The sequence below is a fragment of the Taudactylus pleione genome, unplaced genomic scaffold, assembly GCF_031769625.1.
Source record: "Taudactylus pleione unplaced genomic scaffold, aTauple2 ptg000026l, whole genome shotgun sequence".
In the NCBI taxonomy this organism is placed as follows: domain Eukaryota; kingdom Metazoa; phylum Chordata; class Amphibia; order Anura; family Myobatrachidae; genus Taudactylus; species Taudactylus pleione.
Window position 1 is genome coordinate 3,259,874 of NW_028284428.1, and position 19,532 is coordinate 3,279,405.

Consider the following 19,532-nt stretch of genomic DNA (forward strand, 5'->3'; position numbering starts at 1 on the left):
TTGTCACAACAAGGGTCGCCCGTTCTGGACCTGGATGATACCAGCCTCCACGGGTATGGAGCAGTGATAGGTCGACACACGTTTCAAGGAAAATGGGAGACAATGAAAGCAGTCTCCGTAAAACGTCCTGGAACTAAGGGCAGTATTCAGGAGCGCTTTTCAAGCTCAGGAAATACTAAAGGGGCAGGCTGGTCTAGGTGCAATCTATCAGCACCACCGCAGTAGACTGCCTCATCCATCAGGGGGCAGAATGTCATTTTCCAGCGAGATCGGTTGTGTTCATACCAGGAGTCTTTAATTTGGAAGTGGAATTCCTAGGCCAGCAGGATATACGCGCCAGAGAGTGTGGGCTCTTCATCCACAGGTATTTCAGAGCCTTGTGGATGGATGGGTCTTCGAGAGGTAGACCTCATGGCCTTGAGTCACAAGCACAGGGTCCCCAGGTACGGGCACAGTGTTTGTGGATGCTCTGGCAGTAGAGTAGAACTTCAAACTAGCGTATTTGCTTCACCCGCTATCCCTCCCTCTAAGGGTTAACAGGAATATGCAACAGTAATACTGATGGCCCCTGCTTGACCCGGACGCTGCTGGTTCGCCAACCTGCAGAGTCACTCCATAGACACTCTGTGGCCTCTTCTGCTAAGGTCGGACCTGTTAATACAGGATCTCTTCCTGTATCGAGACCTGACTCGTCCATCTTGGACGGCATGGTTCTTCAGACCTCCGCCTTGAAGAAAGGATGTTCTGTAGTTCAGAGGATAAGAAACTTACTTCTAGCTGCAGTTTTTAAAACTTTGTATGTTCAACGGGGTGAACTGAGAAAATGTGGCCCTAGGGGTTTAGATTTCTCGAGTATGTTCTTCACGTCAGACTGGAGAGTCTCTGATCTAGCAGCACTTTCTTCACGCTTTCGCGTGTTACTAAGTCATCGGGAGAGAGCGGTACTTCATACTAGGGTGGAATACCTTCCAAGATTGGTATTCTGATTTTATATGAATGTAGAGATTGTGGTCCCAGCTTGCAGACTACAAGCCTCTCGGTAGGTGAGGCTTTCCTTGGATGTTGGCCGTGCGCTACATAATTATGTGGATCGCGCCAATAGCATGAGGAAGTAGGTTCCTTTTTCTACTGTATGACAGTCATAAGGCTGGCCAGCCGATAAGCGGACGCTGGTCAGATGGATTCATATGACGATTCCTCAGGCCAGACTAGTCTGGTGGTGCCAGACTCAGTAAAGGTACATCCACACGGTCAGTGGGGCCTTCGTGGGCGGCCTGCTGGGGTGCCTCTGCTGAATAGTTCTGCAGGGCAGCCACATGGTTTTCCGTCCACACCTTTGTCAATTGTTATGCCTTTGACACTTTTGCCTCTCAGGATGCCTCCTTCGGCGTAGGGTTCTCCTCTTTTCCAAGAGTCAGGAGCGTCCCCGCCCGTAGGTTTAGTGCTTTGGGATATGCCCAACGTAATGGCTGTGGACCCCATGGACTCCGAAGAAGAAAATAAGAGTTATGGTATAACATACCTTTGTTAACTCTTTTTCTTCGAGGTCCATGGGGTCCACAGGACACCCACCCAGACGCACCTGTAGTTCTGGGGGAGGATTTCCGTAGTTTCTCCTCTTGAGAGTCTGGACTCATGAGTTATGGGTTTCTTCTTTCTTTCCCTTTGTTTGTCTCCGCCTGCTTAAGCTTGGTAACATACTGGCTACCTGAGGCAGGGGGTGGGGTATATGAGGAGGAACCCTGGTGCATCCTGGGAGCAGAGAGCTCGTTTGTGTTAACTGTTTGGCCAGGATTCATACCCAACGTAATGGCTGTGGACCCCATGGACCTCGAAGAAAAAGAGTTCACAAAGGTATGTTATAGCATAACTCTTATTTTATATATATATATATATATATATATATATATAATGCACACAGAACAAAGGCGGCACTCGGAGACTGGAATATCATGTCACACCCTCACCAGAGGGACTTTATTGCGTCTACGTTTCGGGGTCTTCCGCCCCTTCCTCAGGACAACAGGAAGGGGCGGAAGACCCCGAAATGTAGACGCAATAAAGTCCCTCTGGTGAGGGTGTGACATGATATTCCAGTCTCCGAGTGCCGCCTTTGTTCTGTGTGCTTTGTGCGTTGTGGGTGCTGTCCTCCTAAGGAGGGCACCGGAGCAAGAACGGACTGCATGTCCAGAGACACAGCGTGGAGGAGTGCCGGAGGATTGTTTATCTTTATATATATATATATATATATATATATATATATATATATAGAACCGCCTATGCAGACTCTGCTCCTACAAGACCAGGGGACACGGTCTTCCATTTTGTTGTCACATAAAGCCAGACTGCTATTGAGTTTGACCTGAAGCACAGAGGAGTGACATCGTTCATGTATTGTTTTACGCACATTGTGGTACGCAGATTTATTTTCGTCCAGTGGTGTTTTTATTTGTTGTATACAATACTACACTATATATGTTCTTCTTGATGGGGAAAAAATTAAGAGCCCACATTTAAGGTGATCCTAAAGGTGTATCCCGTGGAATCCTGGAAAGTGCTATCGGTTCAAGTTACCTGACCATTGCAGTACTGCCTGATTACCAGATAAGCTCTTGATTGTTTATTTTTTGGTACACACACGACATCAGCTCCACATAGGAGTCCTACACAGGATAACTATGGTCAGAGGCGTAACAGGGCTTAAATGCTTCCTGTGCTTAGCGCCCAACATCACGTAGAGGGGGGTGGAGTCTGCTAAGTGCAGCGCTGACTTGGAGCCTCTTGAGGACACACTGCAGGGTGTCTGTCTAGAACATCTAAAGGATGTTCCAGAGACACCGCAGTGTCACAACCGGGCACTAGGGACATCTCTGTTGAGGCCAAGAACTGGGGGGTTACGGTGGTAGAGCAATAGCAGACGGGGGTGACAGTGAAAATGTCTTATTATTGCAGCCAAACCCAGGTTTGGCTAGACCTGCCCAGAGGCGCGGAGTCAAACCCACTTGTTGGTCTTCACCAGTGACCCCTCCTATTGAGATTTGGGTTTCGCCGCACCAAGTGAGCAGGTCACGGCCCTCTGGACAGGTACCTGGGAGTGGCAGAAGACAGGGATATAATACTAGGAAATAAAACTGTGAATATTGGAAAATGTAATAACACTGGAAGTTACTGAAAGCTGCGTTAACACTGGAGACAAACTGGGGATTAGTAGAAATGGGATGGCACTGGGAAACACTGGAAATGGAGTGGTACCGAAAATGCTGGAAATTAACCAATTGCAGGCTTGTTCTGGGAGACATGGAAGATCCTTAGACTGACTTGCTGTAGGGAACACAGGGAATGCAGACCCAGGGATGCACTGAGAATTGATAGAGATCCAATCGCAGACTTGCTCTGTAACTATGTGAGAGGTGAACATGTAACTCAAGAAAATCAGCATGAGAAGAGAAACTCTGAATACTGGTAATCAACTTGGCAGCTGAAGCATGTAACACAGATAGAGAACTGGACAGCACACCTGAATTCAGCATGAGAGCAATTATTTATAACTCCGGGAATCAGCATGAATAGCTGAACTGCATACTGGAGAGACAATCGCTGGAAAACACTGGAAGTTGAAAACAATAGGGAGTCTGGAGTGAAGAAGTAATACTCAGTCTCTGGAACACTGAAGACTTGAAGTGAATGAGGAAATGAAGTTGATCAGGCAACTTCCTGTTCCTGGAGTCAGACCTAAATGCCCCTAGGCAGTTGGTCATTGGATCAGAGGATCAGCTGAGTGACCGCAGGACTACCATTGGGAGAGACTAATCATGTGATATGGACAAACATGGCTGCACCCATGCATGCTACCACGGGCCTAGAGCTGGGGGGGGTTGTGGCCAATGAAAAGGGTGCGTATCTTTATGACGCGTCCCCTTGTCGTGAATCTTGGGGGCGTGCCCGGCACTTACGGACATGCTGGGCAGTCCCCAAGCGCAGCGGTCACTGTGAATAGATGCCGGGCGCATACACCCAGCATCTATTCACCGGCGGTGACCGCTGCTCTGCTGTTTTCCCCACCTGCGGGACATTGTGACCCGTGGGTGGAGGACCGAAAAGCAGGCTCTTTCAGCGGGGCGCTGCGCTGGAGGGCAGGGTGCTTTCTGCCCTTCAGAAATAGGGCAGGGTGCAGCGCACCGCTGAAACAGCCTAGCGGGAACGCTAACTATGACTCTCAGATATACTTTGACATATTGTTTAGTTAGTACATGTGCACTTGTCTGCGTGGTAATGATGCAAGTTTACTTGTATAAAAGTTGAGATGGCGGTTTTAAATCCATTGGTTTAGAATCAGGTGCGTTGCAATGGGCTGGCTTTTAGGGGTCGGGTATGATATTCCGGGTGTCGGGATGCCGCTGTGAAGAATACCGACAGCAGCTTCCCGACAGCCAGAATCCCGACACCCATAGGGAACGCAAGGTACGTATTTTCCCTACCCTAACCCTCCCTCCCCGGTGCCTAAACCTAACCCCCCCCCTCTTCCTAGTGCCTAAACCTAACCTCCCCCCTAGTGAATAAACCTAACCTCCTCCTCCCCGCACCCTAACCCTAAGACCTCCTCCCCGGTGCCTAAACCTAACCCCCCCCCTTTAGTGACTAAACATAACCTCCCCCCCTAGTGAATAAACCTAACCTCCTCCTCCCCGCACCCTAACCCTCCCTCCACAGTGCCTAACCCTTCCCCTAATGCCTAAACCTAACCCCGCTACCTAACGCTAAGCTCCTCCTACACCCCGATACTTACCCTTCGGGATGCCGACGGTCGGGATACTGGTGCCCGGGATCCCGACCTGTCGGGATTTTGGCGCCGCTATTTAGACCGTTGGCATCCTGCACGCCAGAATGCCGACTACATCCCGGCTTTTAGTTCATCATTCAGTTTACAAACTGCACATCAAAGATCTCCTAATGAAGACTGTTCCTTTTAAGGATTACCAGAATCCATAGGGTGAAAGAAAGCTTCTATTCATCCCAATCAGAGCCAAAATTTTAGAAATAATCAGGTGAGGGGTAGATGTATATACCAGGTCTAATGAAATGATAGGCATTATGATTTGTCTTATAGTGCAGAAACCTTGCTTTGCTTACTGTATGGCATCCTATACTATGTCATTATAAACATAGTATGTACAGTATATTGATATATAATTAAGCACTGTATAGTAGTAGGGCTGTATCTTATCACATCGCCCTTATCACTAAACAAAAAATATTATCAGGCTTTACCACCTATTTGGCAGACTATTACTGTAAATGCAATTTTATACATTGATAATTAAATCAATAACCCATGAGGTATTTTGAATTATGTAGGTTAAAATACTAATACAACTGATATAGCTATCAATTAAATTGTTCACCACCGTACTGAATGCACCAGACTTGAGATAAATTGATAAATGTGGTTTTAAATCTGTTTATGTTAGCCTTTCCTTCAGATGAAGTCTCTATAACAAAACGCGTAAGCCATTTGATCTCCACAAACATACCTTGCAAGTGGTACGATGAATGTCTATTAGGCTGCATATATATGAAGCTTTTATTTTTCTATTTAATATACAGATGTGTCCTCATACACTGTTGCTGCAGTCACACGAAACAGCATCTCTGCGCAAGCAAAGTTCTGTGTGACTCTGCTTGCGCAGATCGTCTTTTTTTATTGTTTTTAGCTTAAAATGCATCTTGGTTGCAACACAATGTGAGACGGAGACTGCACAGATTAATTTTATATGCGACACTTGTATATTTGCATGCGACTGTATACAAAGTTACATGGCAATATACATTGATACAATGCAGCGGTCGCAGTTTTTTTCCACACAGAGTTCTGTTGTGCTTTGTCACACACAGATATACAAGTGTTGCATATCAAATTAATCAGTGCAGTCTCCTGGTGCCTCTACGCATAGCAACTGGGGCTGAGCACACACTAGACAACACGGCAATCTTGACGATGGTCGGGGCCAAACACACTAGAAGATTTAAAGAATGACTGAACAATCACTCGTTACATCCTTTAGTAAACTACACAGTCCCTCATGCAATATCGTGTCATTGGCCATGTAATACGGCCAATCACTCGATATCACATGACCTGCAGGAGCGTGCAATGGGCATACACACTGCACGATATGCATGATTTGTCGTTCAGATTTGCCTCAGAACAACAAATCGGCCAATTTATCATTTAGAGCAGGGGTCTTCAACCCGTGGCCCCTGGTCTTCTACCCGGGGGCGGGGTGTTTATTTTAGCAGCCAAAGAGTCAGACAGACTCTCATTGGCTGCTGCACCCACAGCCGGAGCACTACTAGGGGCACTGCTTAGGAGGTACTACTACTGGGGGCACTATATAAGGGGCACTGCATAGGGGGACTATTACTGGGGGCACTGCATAATGGGCACCACTACTGGGACCACTAGGATGGGGGCAACTATCTGACATAATGGAGGAGGAGGAGGGACAGTTATGGGGGCATAATTATAATTGTGGGAGGAGGGGGAGCATTCTGGGACCTAATTAAAATTGTAGGAGGGGGCAGTTATGGGACATAATTGTGTGAGGAGGGGGCACAGAGTCTAAATACCGCAGTATAGCTTATGTGCCCTCAGGCTTCGTTGAATTTTTAAATGTGGCCCACACTGTCTTAAAGGTTGAAGACCCCTGGTGTAGAGTGTACCCAGCCAAAGATGCATTTTCGGACTAAATAGATATTTGGCAAGTAGTGCCCACTCACACCAGGCTTCTTGCGCAGCATGGCATATTGAGGCTAGGTTTATGAGGACAAATCTGTAATTTTATGTTTGATATAATAAGTATACTTTTTGTGTTTTCATCAATTTTCTAGTAATTATGCAAGTTATGATATCTAATTTTCAGATTTTATTTTTGCTAACACACCGCTTTTGTACACCTTTTGTCATTTTTACCCATGACTGGTGCAGTAGCAACTATGGTTCCAGAGGCTGTTAATAATGGTTTTAGACCAAATCTCTGAAGTTCCCGGCTGTCAATGGTAGACAGGCTCCTTTCACATTCCTGGCCTCACATGCAACGATTATGCCAAACTTAAATTAAGGAACAGGATGACAGACCAGTTTTTACCCAGACATGGGTGACCAAATTGAATCTCTTCTGGCATTGCTGCATTGGAAGATGGTCCCATAAAGATGCTGATAGCTTCATCTCACATCCGGATTCACCAATAATTATGCTGCTAATTTCAATCAGATTATTGTTAGTCTCAGTTTTCAAGCACATATGATATAAGGCCTGTCACTTAATATCTCTGCAGATATTGTGTGGGTGACCAACTGACTGCGAAAAGGCAATATATAAAGGCCCCCATACACGACACGATATACGTGCCGATCCGACGGATCGGCACGATATAGGTGCTATATGGTGCCGTGTATGGGCACGATATCGTACCTGATATCGTGCTGTACGCTCCCGCGGGGTCGTACATCGCATCCCTAGATCTTCTTGCAAAACCATCTGATGTGGGATGCGATGCACGATCCTATTCAGATGAAGGACGGGGAAGCCGGCATATCGTGCGGTCTGCGGGGACCGCATGATTGCCGGCGGTGACAGCACGATTCGTCTGCTGACGGATCGGCAGTCGCCCTACACGGTGCATCGCACCGTGTATGGGCACCTTAAGAGAATGAAAAGAACCGTATATCATATCTATCTATCTATCTATCTATCTATCTATCTATCTATCTATCTATCTATCTATCTATCTATCGTCTATGTAATCTGTGTGGAATGTTGCAATTGTTAAATACTTGACTGTTAATATTCATTTTTAAGTGGGTGAAGTGAAAGCATGTAATGTGGTTTTTATTTAGAATTATTACAATTTTTTCTCTTGAAAAATATTTTTTTATCTTTATAGAGTTTGCAATGTTGTGCTTTTCTTTCTTTCAGGCTGACCACATTGATGATGTCGTTATTGAGAATCAGTTCCAAGAAAATCATTTTCGAATGATACAGACACTTGAAGCCAGATTACAGGTTAGACTTTAATAAACACGCTTTCATCATGTCTTCATATCCAGGAATTTAAAAACTGTCTGTCTAGAGACTCATTTTATGTAGCTTGCAGTGTCCCATCTGTCCTCTGTATATAGACTGTATATTGTGTGACAGGATTTGTTGGCAGTGTATAACCTGCTTAAACTTAGAATGTACACGTTTCTTTTATAAAAACTGTTAGAATAGTTTAATGATTAACAGATCATTGAAATTGTAGCCATTTCACTTAGCTTCAGTCTACTGCTCTCCACAGGTTGGGCACGGATGCCGATGGTCAGGATGCCGACTGTCAAAATACAGACAGCGGCATCCTGACAGGCAGAATCTCGAGTTTTGTAGGCATTATAACCCTTACCCTAATTCTCCCCATCCTAACTCACCCCTCCCGCAGCCATACCCTAACCCTCCTGTCCCAAAAACTTACCCTTCCCTTCCGCAGCCTAGCCCTAATCTTCCCCCTAGTGCCTACCCTCACCCTCCTGTCCCATAGCCTAACCCTAACCCCGTCTGCTGCAGCCTAGCCCTCCCAACTAGTGCCTAACTCTAACCCTCTCACTAACACAAAGTCTCCCCCTGACCTTAATACTTACCTCCGCAATCTGTCTGGATTCTGACAGACAGGAGTAGAAATAAATGGGAAAAGTGAATCATAGAGATTTCATTGAAAGATATAATCAGATGCAGTCTACTCACCAGTGAACAAGGATTTTAATAGGAATGAAGTATGCCATCTTGATCAGCTTTTCCAGTTCCACCATAATGGTACAGTGACACTCGGAGTACAAGTGTTCTATAAAGAAAAAAAACACAACGGACTACAGGAATGGATGCCAAGTGTGATGAGGAATTGATAAGGGCTGTAGGTGTCAATCTTTTCAACACATACCACATAGTCTTGTATCAACTCTTGTAGTTTTGGCCCCTAATATTATCTGGAAATTAGTTCATGTGTTTTCCTCGTATTATGGAAACACATGTAGTTTTGAAATCATGGTTCAGCTTCAATACTTCAAACCTACGAAACCCAGATGGAAACTGTACATGATCTCTAAACAAGAAACGACCACAGCTGTCTGTGTACCTTGTACCATTTCTATCTGAGGGTCTATATTGGTGGCCTGCTGGTTACAGTGTGCTAAATATCCACATTTACACATTTGCATTGTTTGTTCCTAAATAGCCCTTGTTGATTTGCAGCCACCATTCAATTAACTCCAGTGATGAAAACAATCCGTCCCTACTCCAAATAGAAACAATCCTGTTAAACACTGGGTTCAAAGTTCTTACTCGGTGAAAATCTCAATGTCATAATGAAAACTGGAATTGATGTCCTGTAATTTTTAGACCAAAATCACATTTTCCAGAATTAGTGACTGCTGTAAAGCAAGTGTTGGTACAAATCTACAGTGACTTTTCTGCAAATTTTAGAACATCACTTCAATTTTAACAGGAAAAAAATCCTTGTAATTGACATGTTTCTGTTATCGCTTCATACTGTATTCACGATCCTGTGAAATTAATGTAATACTTGAAATTTTATCACAGGAGGTACAGACATGAACAAATTTGTTAGTACCCTTCCATGAAATAACTTGAACCTGACAAAAACAATTGGCATCCATCATTGTTTATTCCATAATTAATAGAAATCAGACTTGATTTTTGGTTTAACAGAACATTTATAAATAATAAAACAAATAAAAATGGTAGACAAAAATGATGGGGCCCCTAACTTAATATGTTGGTCCACACCCTTCAGATGCAATCAAGTGATTTCTGTATCTCTCAATGAAACTTTTGCACATGTCAATACATAGTTTGGCCCACTCTTCCTGAGTAAACTGCTTCAGCTGTCCCAGGTATGATGGATACCTTCACCAGGCTGCATGTTTCAGCTCCTTCCATGCATGTATAATAGATTTAGATGAGGGCTCATAGAAGGCCAATCCAGAATAGTCCAATGTTTTGTTCCTATCCATTCTTGGGTGCTTTTAGTTGTGTGTTTTGAGTCATTTTGCTGTTAGAGGACCCATGACCTGCGAATGAGACAGAGATTTTTTACACTGGACAGTGTGTCTAGCTCTAGTACCTCTTGATAGTCTTGAGATTTCATTGTGCCCTGCACAGGTTCAAGGCAATCTCATGCCAGTCACAGCAAAGCAGTCCCAAAACATAACCGAGCCGCCTCCATGTTTCGTATGTGAACATAGTGCTGAACCACCAGTTTTGACTCATCTATCCAAAAATGGAGTCGTCCTGGTGCGTCTTACATGGAGCCCACTTAGTGTTCATTCTAGCACCCTGCCCCAGTCACAACCTGTGCAGTTCCTTTTTCCTGCCTGGGGTGTAGCTCTCTAGTGCTTCTAGCACACTCTGGTCTGCATCTCAGCAGTTTGTTGTATCAGCTGAGTGTGCTAGAAGCACCAGAGCAGAGAGCGACAATGTAGGCAGGAAAGCGGAACTGCGCGGGTTGTGACAGTTGCTAGAATGAACACTTCCCATTGTTGTACCTTGACCTTGGAGTTCAGCTTGTATGTCTTTGGCTCTTTTTCTGCCATTCTCACTATTCTTCTGTTCTGGGGTCGATTATCCTCTTGTGGTCATGTCCAGTGAAGTTGGTTACACTGCTATGGACTTTAAACTAAATAATATTTGCAAGCTGTAGTCACAGGAACATCAAGCTGCTTGGAGATGGTCTTATAGCCTTTATCTTCACATGTTTGTGTATTATTTTCTTTCTAATCTCCGCAGACAACTCTCTCCTTAGCTTTTTCTGGTCAGTACTCAGTGTGAGACATATGATGATACCAAACAGCAGAGTATCTTTTTAGCTGAATGAATTATTAGGGGATTGAAGATACGTGATGCTAAGAAATCAATTAGTTTGAAATGTCAATATTATCCAATTATTTATTATGTTTTCTAAGGGGTACCAATAAATCTATCCTGGCCCTTTTAGAATATCTCTGGAGAATAAGCAATAATGTATCCCTTTTCACAGTCTCTTTGCTTTATTTTATGACATGGCAAATCCATGAACATACACACACACTAGGGTTATTTTTTGTTGGGATCAAGTAACCTATCAGTATATTTTTGGAGTGTGGGAGGGAACTGGAGCACCCAGAGGAAACCCACGCAAGCATGGGGAGAATATACAAACGCAACACAGTTAAGGCCATTGTGGGAGCCGAACCCAAGACGTGAGGCAGTAATGCTAACCTTTACACCATCCTCCAGCACTCTCATTGCCAGAATTTGATATATGAGCTACTGTATGCAAACGACATTGTAATGCACACACAATATTACCATCTCTAGAGGCTGCATGGCCGAGACAAAAGAGTTCAAATTTATTGAGTAATGTGATATGTTTGTGATGCACATCGATTGCACCACTGATGTCCATCACAAGTGAACCACTAGAGCCATTGTAACTGCATGCACAGACTCGGTCTTAGGCTGAGACGCCCCCTGAACTGGTCACTACACACCTGCGTTTGACACGCCACCTCCATGTTCCCTCCCACATATGCTCACTGCATCCATTATGCATCCAAATCCTCACTGCGACCTCCGTGGTAATCCATCAGGTCACGTGTGCAGTCCAAAAATAATCGCTCAACTCCCAAACATCAGCATTGCATTCACCTCTGAATAAGGCCATAAAGCTCATTACCAGCGGATATTGCAAGTTTTCATTTGACTTGCAGGCACAAGGGTTAAAACACAATGTAAAGTAGATTGTAACTACAATTTAATTATAAGGCTTGGTCTATTATCCCATCTGGTCTTATTGCCGTGTCTTCCATCTGCTCTTCTTACAGACTAGCTTGCATTCACTTGAAGAACTTCAAAACCACTTACAAGTCCAAGACAGAGTGATTAGATCTTCATGTGATGCATTAATAGGCATGTCCCTGGGCATGGAGACATCGGTGCACTCTGACAAAAAGGTAATGTAATAATTATCATTGACTAATGTTACATAGTGTTCCACGTGATTACTGGGCTTATATAGGTGAGTGTTATTATTTTTCATATTTGTCACCTGAGGAAAATACATTAAAGGTATTGAAACGCCGGTATCCATATTGGCATCTTCCACGTTGTTTACTTATCCCTGAATTCCGCCTCAAGTCTGTTCTTATATATAGAGGGGTATTCAATATGAAAGATTAACTTCCCTGGCGAAGTTAACGTTTCATATCGGAGTTTTTTTGTGGGTAAAGGTATGGTGCGCACTCCCGTTCCCACTTATCCCCGTATTCAATATCAAATTAACGAAAACGGGAAACTCCGAAGTTGGATTTGCGTAAAGTTACGAATTTTTCCTTAAAATAATTGTAAGACCCCCCTAAAGTTGTAAAAACATGGGGAAACACTATGGGTACCCCCGTTTTCGCCTTTAATTGAAAGTCGGGGCTTTAAATAGCCGCAGCAGGTATTTTTTTCCCAACATTGAAGAAGTGATGCTGAAGAGCACTTAGGTTATTTTTTTCGGTTTTTTAAGTGGTCCCATCAAATTTGGGGTACATGAAAATGGGTACTAGCATATTTTGATGTCCCTAAAGTAAGTTTTTAAAAATTCTGCATTTGTGCACCTGCCGCTATAATTCTATTCTAGAAAACATCTGCCGCATACTTGCAGAATAGCCCTGAACCTATTTCCCTATTGTTCAACAATTTTTTTGCACCCCAATTTTTAAATTAATTTTTTGGGGTGTCCCTATTTTTTTTTTTACTTTTTTTGACACAGTTCTTTTTTAAATGTCAATCTCAGGGGTGCAGGCTATTTTTTTTAAGCCTGCACCCCTAAACCCCAATTCTGCACTTTTTTTTGACACCTATTCAATGGTGAAAAGTTATCACCGTTTTTTTATCAAAGACTTTTCAAAACTGCGATAAGTCTTTGAAATTGAATACATTGTAAAACTAAAACAAGTGATATTAACGCAAAAACGTTAAAAAGTGCAATATTAACGCAAAAACGATGTTATCGCACCCATATTGAATACCCCTAATAGTATTTTAATGTGCTGGTTCACATATATGTCAACATAATTAAAGTCTTTATTATTACATTTGTCATACTGTAGTATACTTGGTATAAATAAGTTATACCATTTATGTTGTGTCTTTTATGTAAAAGGAGTGCCTTGTTTCTTTGTTGGATGATGCTGAAGACAGTTATTATCCATCTACAGCAGAAAAATGTTCTTCATCTGTAGACTCCGAGTGTTTTATTGAAAAAATATGGCAACGGGTGATTGATGACTTCCTAGTTGTTGGTGTGAAGCTGAAAACTTCGTTTGGCATGTAAGTAAGCCATTTATTCTGCTCAACACTGGGTCAGAGCTGATCTACACCACATCTAAGCTTGAGGTGGATTTTGGCATATGGATGATCATAGGGAAGGTGCACATACCACAAGGCTAGGGATTCATCTTGGTACCATGCATGTGGACCCTAGCTCTATTGTACCTCTGAGCACTCTCTCCAGAGGACTGACATGCAAAGCAACAGATTGCAGGCAAATGTAGACGAAACAGTGTGACTTTTGCTTTTATCTCCATATTTGCCTTAGTACAAAGACACAATACCACCCAATTGCTCCCTCCGGTGCTGACAGGTTGAAGTGAGGGGGAAATGATCCTCCCATCACAGGGGGTGATTTAAGTTGTGTAAAATGACACGCTGCACCTTTAGTGCCTAATTGTTCCCATGTAACAGTAGAATGTTCTCTCTTCACTTCACCTAGTCATCACAGATGAGTACTATAGATGCTACAGGTATATACTGTAGCTGCTGGCTTTTAAAGAGCCCTTTATGTCACAGAGTTTGATAGAACTATTTAACTGTTCTCCCACACATTTTTTAAAATACATGAGATATACTTATTCGTATATGAACAGACCAGGTTGTACCAGATTATTGTAATACATGTATAAAAAGTTTGAAACTATGATTTGATCAAATTCCTTAATCTGTTAAATAAGCCTGTAACAGGTTATCAATATTACATGGAATACTAGTTCAAACAAAGAATGACAAACCTTACAGTATATATATTGCTTGCAATATATCATTCTAAAATGAAGAACAATAGTAGTCTATTGTAGTTTATTACTAAGTGGTTTTATATATTGTTCTAATCTGTCATACAGTATTGTCTAAGAACATTTATTTTCCCAGAATCTCAAAGCTAGAAAAATCAAAACATTTTTGAGTAGATTAAGGCCATGCAACATCCCGCAAATAATTTTGTCAGTGATTGCGCTTAGTGAAAAACTTTGTGGGTGCCAGGGACCCCTCACTTTAAAAAATTGGGATCCTACTCCACCATTTCTGGGTCCCATCACATATTATGGGAGATGAGGGCAGGCAGCTGTCCCTCACTGCCTGTAGTGCATAAAAACATGCTATAGTGCATATTTTGCGATCACTGTATTATACTTTACTATTGTTTTGTCCAAATATATTGACACAAAGGGCGGAATTCAATTCTCTCCAGACCCTATCGCGCCCGACGGAGCTATTCTATTCTTGCTCCTGTCGGGCGTGATCAGCTGCCAGCGCTACATTTCAGCTCGCAGCCCCTGGGGGATGAGAGCTGAAATGTGCGAAAAGTGACATGTTTGGGCGCCCAAACATCACTTTTCGCGATCGCGCCCAGCAGTTTGGTCGGGTTTAGCTACTTTACGCGGCTAAACCTGACCTCTATGGGCGTGATCAGCGTGAAATTCTGGCACAATTGTATAGCGGCCCGCGATCTCCTGTCACTTTAGACGGGAGATGCGGCCCGCGAAATCAATTGAATTCCGCCCAAATATAGACATTAAAGTGAAATAAACGATAAGTAAAAAATACTATAACCCAGATAAGATCTGTAACCCAGGATATTTATCAATAATAGTATCATCCATATAGGCACAACCACCGTGATACCAACGCTGCACAATAAGTAACATTACTCGTTATGTACTCTGACAGCTTGCAGAAATAGAGCCCACTCACAGAAATTACATGTGTGTGGCTTCCTATGTCACACTAAAGGGACCTATCCATTAGCAGATGTATTTCTGAGCGATGAAAGACAAAAGATATGCCTTGAAAATTCCGGTGGGTGTGCTGTACAATATCTGCCATGTACATGACATCATTCAGGGAGTGGATTTTTTTCTCTGGAGCGCTCTGTAGCTGCTGCTAATATCTTTCGTCATTTACCGCATATAAACTGCACGATATTGCTATTATCGTACAGCTATATGCAATAATTGACCAACATGTTTGGCAGAGATGATAGATGCAATTTATTGGCCACGGGAGTGCTCATCTGTCATCGTTCAGGGCCTATCCATTAGCAGATATAATTAACAATATATTGTTCATTTTATCTGCTAATGGATAGGCCCCTTTACAGAATATTACATATGTGTAGCTTCCTTTGTCATACTAACAGAATATTACATGTGTGTAGCTTCCTATGTCACACTAACAAAATATTGCATGTTCTTCTGTCATACTAACAGAATATTACATGTGTGTATCTTCTTATTTCACACTAACAGAATATTACATGTGTGTAGCTTCCTATGTCACACTAACAGACTTTTACATGTGTGTAGCTTCCTATGTCATACTAACAGAATATTACATGTGTGTATCTTCTTCTGTCACACTAACAGAATATTACATGTGTGTAGCTTCCTATGTCATACTAACAGAATATTACATGTGTGTAGCTTCCTATGTCACACTAACAGAATATTGCATGTGTGTAGCTTCCTATGTCACACTAACAGAATATTACATGTGTGTAGCTTCCTAGGTCACACTAACAGAATATTACATGTGTGTAGCTTCCTAGGTCACACTAACAGAATATTACATGTGTGTATCTTCCTATGTCACACTAATAGAATATTACATGTGTGTATCTTCTTATGTCACACTAAGAGAATATTACATGTGTGTTGCTTCTTTGTGCGTATCAGACCACCCACCCCTTATATACTTTATGCCTATCACCCCTCCACACACCCCTCATATACGTTATGCCTATCACCCCTACCCCCACACACCTCACAGATGTGTCCTCTTGCATCTTTGCCGCTTTCACGGCAAATCGTGCCACGCTTGGCGCGAGATGCGTACCCGTGTACAAGTACGCGAGCTGCTTTCGCACCCACGACTCCATTGTACTGCATGGTGCGAACGCATCACGTGGCATAGCGTAGTGCACGTTTGTAGCGCGATCGGCAAAACTGCAAGAGGACACATCTGTATATACTTAATGCCTGTCACCCTTACCCCCACACCCCTTATATACTTTATGCCTATTACCCTCTCTCACCCCATTATATACATATAGGCCTATCACCGCAACCGCGAACACACCCCTTATATATACGTCATGCTATTCACACCCCCAGTCCCTTTCCCCTCTCCAATCTTCCCTTATACACTTTAATATTGTGATGACATGAACTTCTAATCTACTTATTTGGGCTGATTGTGGCTGTTCCTCCAGGATGTGAGGTTCTATGGCAGATGGCAGCGCTCCACTCTGCATGCTGAGCTCTCTCTGTCAGGAGGTGGAGCAGGACAGGATCAGGCAAATGAAAGGGAGCCAGGGACAGTCAGGGCCGGGTACGCCGCTATCGGTTCATGTATCACAGTGGGCGCCCAGCAATTTGGCTTGTTGCAACGGGCTGCGGCTCAGTATGGCTGACTGGTGGCAGCGACCACATCTTTCTGCCTGTCGCCCTGACAGGGGCTGCAGAGCCCCTTCAGCCTGGGCCTGGCTGCAGGCATGTAAAGGGAGGAGGAGGTGCCCTAGTCGCCCTTGGGAGGAGGATGTGGACCATGCTGCTGCTTGCCTGGCCAATACAGACTTCAGGCCAAGGCAGGACCCCGCTGAAGGTTGACAGGTCGATAGTCGCAATGGCCACAAATGATTTAAAGTGAACCGATGCTGGGGGGGGGGGGGGGCAGATTTCACCCTGCCTCTCGGCATAGCCTGCCACTACCAACTGTGGTCAAACTAACAACCGGATACCGCCCTATACATATCAACCATGACATAAAAATTGTGTTGTATTTTTTAGCCTTCTACTTGTCTTATTTCACATTAAATACAAACATTTATTCTTTTCATTATATTAAATTATGTTTGGTTACTTTGATAGTGTAGATATGAAGCTTTTTTTTTAATTTTGGGGTGAGGGGGGCTATAACCATGAAAAATATCGTACAAAGTTATGTGCTTGGAAAGTTGTATATTGCTTCGTAAGCAGTGAAAATTCTCAGCAAACCTCAGATTCAGGCATTAAAAAAAGTGGCTGAGCTGTAATGATTTTGTTACCGTAGTTTATTCATATTCTTGTCATATTTAGTGATACTGTATTTTACTTGTCTGTCAGTGCTGATTATTGAAGTCTTCAGTTAAACATGGTGAGTTTTCTTTCCCTAGAATATGGTCTGGTAAAATTGCCAGTTTGTTTACAGCACTATTCCGTTGTTTTTCACAGATCACTGAGTGACATTGGCTTATCCCTCATAATGGATCAAGGAATAGATTCACTCTCCCAAGTTACCAAGTGTCAAAGTAATGTGCTAAAATTGGCCATCCGTCCTTCACTAGATTTGAGCACCGTCTGCCCACGTGAACCCACAGCAAAGAAACAAAGGCTCGACTATCACAGCAAGGACAATCTTTCAGGGAATTGCTCACAAAGACCCTGCCCTCCATCCTTTCAAAATGATTTGGAGCACACAGTAACTGCTGTCACCGAGTTGTCTTCACTGTTGGCACTTAATAATACTAGTTGTGCATTGCTGCTGCATGCCAGGAGGAAAACTCAACCTGACTGTTTACTTAGAGGCGAGATGCTGATTGTACCATGTGGGAGAGTTTCTATAAGCCTTGAAGATGTTTTAAAAGGAAAGCATACAATAAATGTATTTGAACACTGTCAAGGTAAATTTATAAGATTGCAGCGAAAACAGCTCTAAATTATTCAGCACTGCTAAAACACAAAGGCTTTGTTTTTCTCTTATTTGCAACTTTGAAGTATAACTGTGAGAAACTTTTTAGCTTGTGAACTAATCTGATACCATGTAATGACCAAAACGGGATACAGTTTATAGACCGGCAGACAAAATGCCGCCGGTCTATATCCCGACAGGAGATGCCCGACGGGGGACGGGAAGATAGGCGTTGAAATACCGACACCTATCTTAATCCCGACGCCGGAACGCCAAAAGTCACCAGCCCGAACGAGGTAAATCCAGGGCATCCTTAGCGTTAGCTGTGGGGGGGGTTATGCTTAGGGAGTGTAGCGGGGTTAGGGTTGGGTTTTGGGGGGAGGTTAGGGTTAGGAAACCTGGGGGGTAGGTTAGGGTTAGGCACCCCTGGAGGGGACTTAGGGTTAGGCACCCTAAGGGCTGCAATAAAAGGGTAGCAACACCTAATAATATTTTCCCTTTTTAAATTACTTTAAAAAAAAAAATACAGCATTTCTCATTATTTCAGTTTTTCTATATTTACTATTGAGATCATAGGTGAAATACGACAGGAAGATATCCGTTTAATGCTCACACTTCTTTTGAACTAGTTTTTGGCTGAAAAAGTAAATTGGTATTTTTTATTAAGTGAAATATACTTTCTTTGCAGTATTTAAGCTTCAGCTATATTAACTATATTTCTGTTTGAACAAGATATGTTGGTTAAAGAACAGTTAAATCTAGTCAAATTGCCTGGTAACAGAAGTTTTAGACAGTAGACCAATAAATATAGCAGGTAGTCTTATCTATATTTTAAGTAGCCTAAGCCTGCCTAATTCAGTGAATAAAGCAAGAACTATCATCAATTGAGACATAGCTGCTGTGCGAGGCTCTTATAGAGACACAGTGGACTCACATATGCCAAGATTCTACATCAATAAAAGACAGAGGAATGTTAGATTTACATTTTATTTTTGCAACATTGGTTATAGACATTGCCTGACAGCTTGTGCAGAACGTACACAGTACAAAAAGTATATATTTGAACAAGCCCTATCATCTCCTTTTCCACTGTGGTTCACTAGGACCATGTAAAACACCACAAAAATTTACATTGGCTGGTCTGTATACTGTAGGCCAGGCCAACAGAAGAATTGAGTGCTGGTAACTTCACCTTAGGCCAGTGGTCAGGGAACAGGGGTAAATTACCCCACATGGGGTAAAAATGAAATTCCTGGGGGTAATGGACGGACAGCCGGGCATGTATATGAATCATTCTATAATATAGAATGATTCATATGCATGCCCGGCTGTGCCGCAGCGAGGCTCTAAGCCGGATGCCCGCTGACTTGTTATTACCAGCGGGCGCCCGGCTCCTTCCCTGCAGCGCCACGTTAGCCAGAGGCTGGAGTTCTCTTCTGAACTCCAGTTTCCGCCTTT

At 43.1% G+C, this 19,532-nt stretch overlaps 1 protein-coding gene across 2 annotated transcripts in view; it reads left to right on the forward strand.

Moving 5' to 3' along the window:
• The window catches only part of FANCB (FA complementation group B), a 53,637-nt gene that overhangs the window by 23,352 nt on the left and 10,753 nt on the right, over nt 1-19,532 (forward strand). For both annotated transcript variants that reach the window (XM_088451586.1, XM_088451587.1), the window contains exons 4-7: nt 7,977-8,063; nt 11,912-12,040; nt 13,237-13,403; nt 17,618-18,066. In XM_088451586.1, coding sequence (XP_088307712.1) covers nt 7,977-8,063; nt 11,912-12,040; nt 13,237-13,403; nt 17,618-18,066 — 832 coding nt within the window. The remainder of the gene's footprint in view (nt 1-7,976; nt 8,064-11,911; nt 12,041-13,236; nt 13,404-17,617; nt 18,067-19,532) is intronic.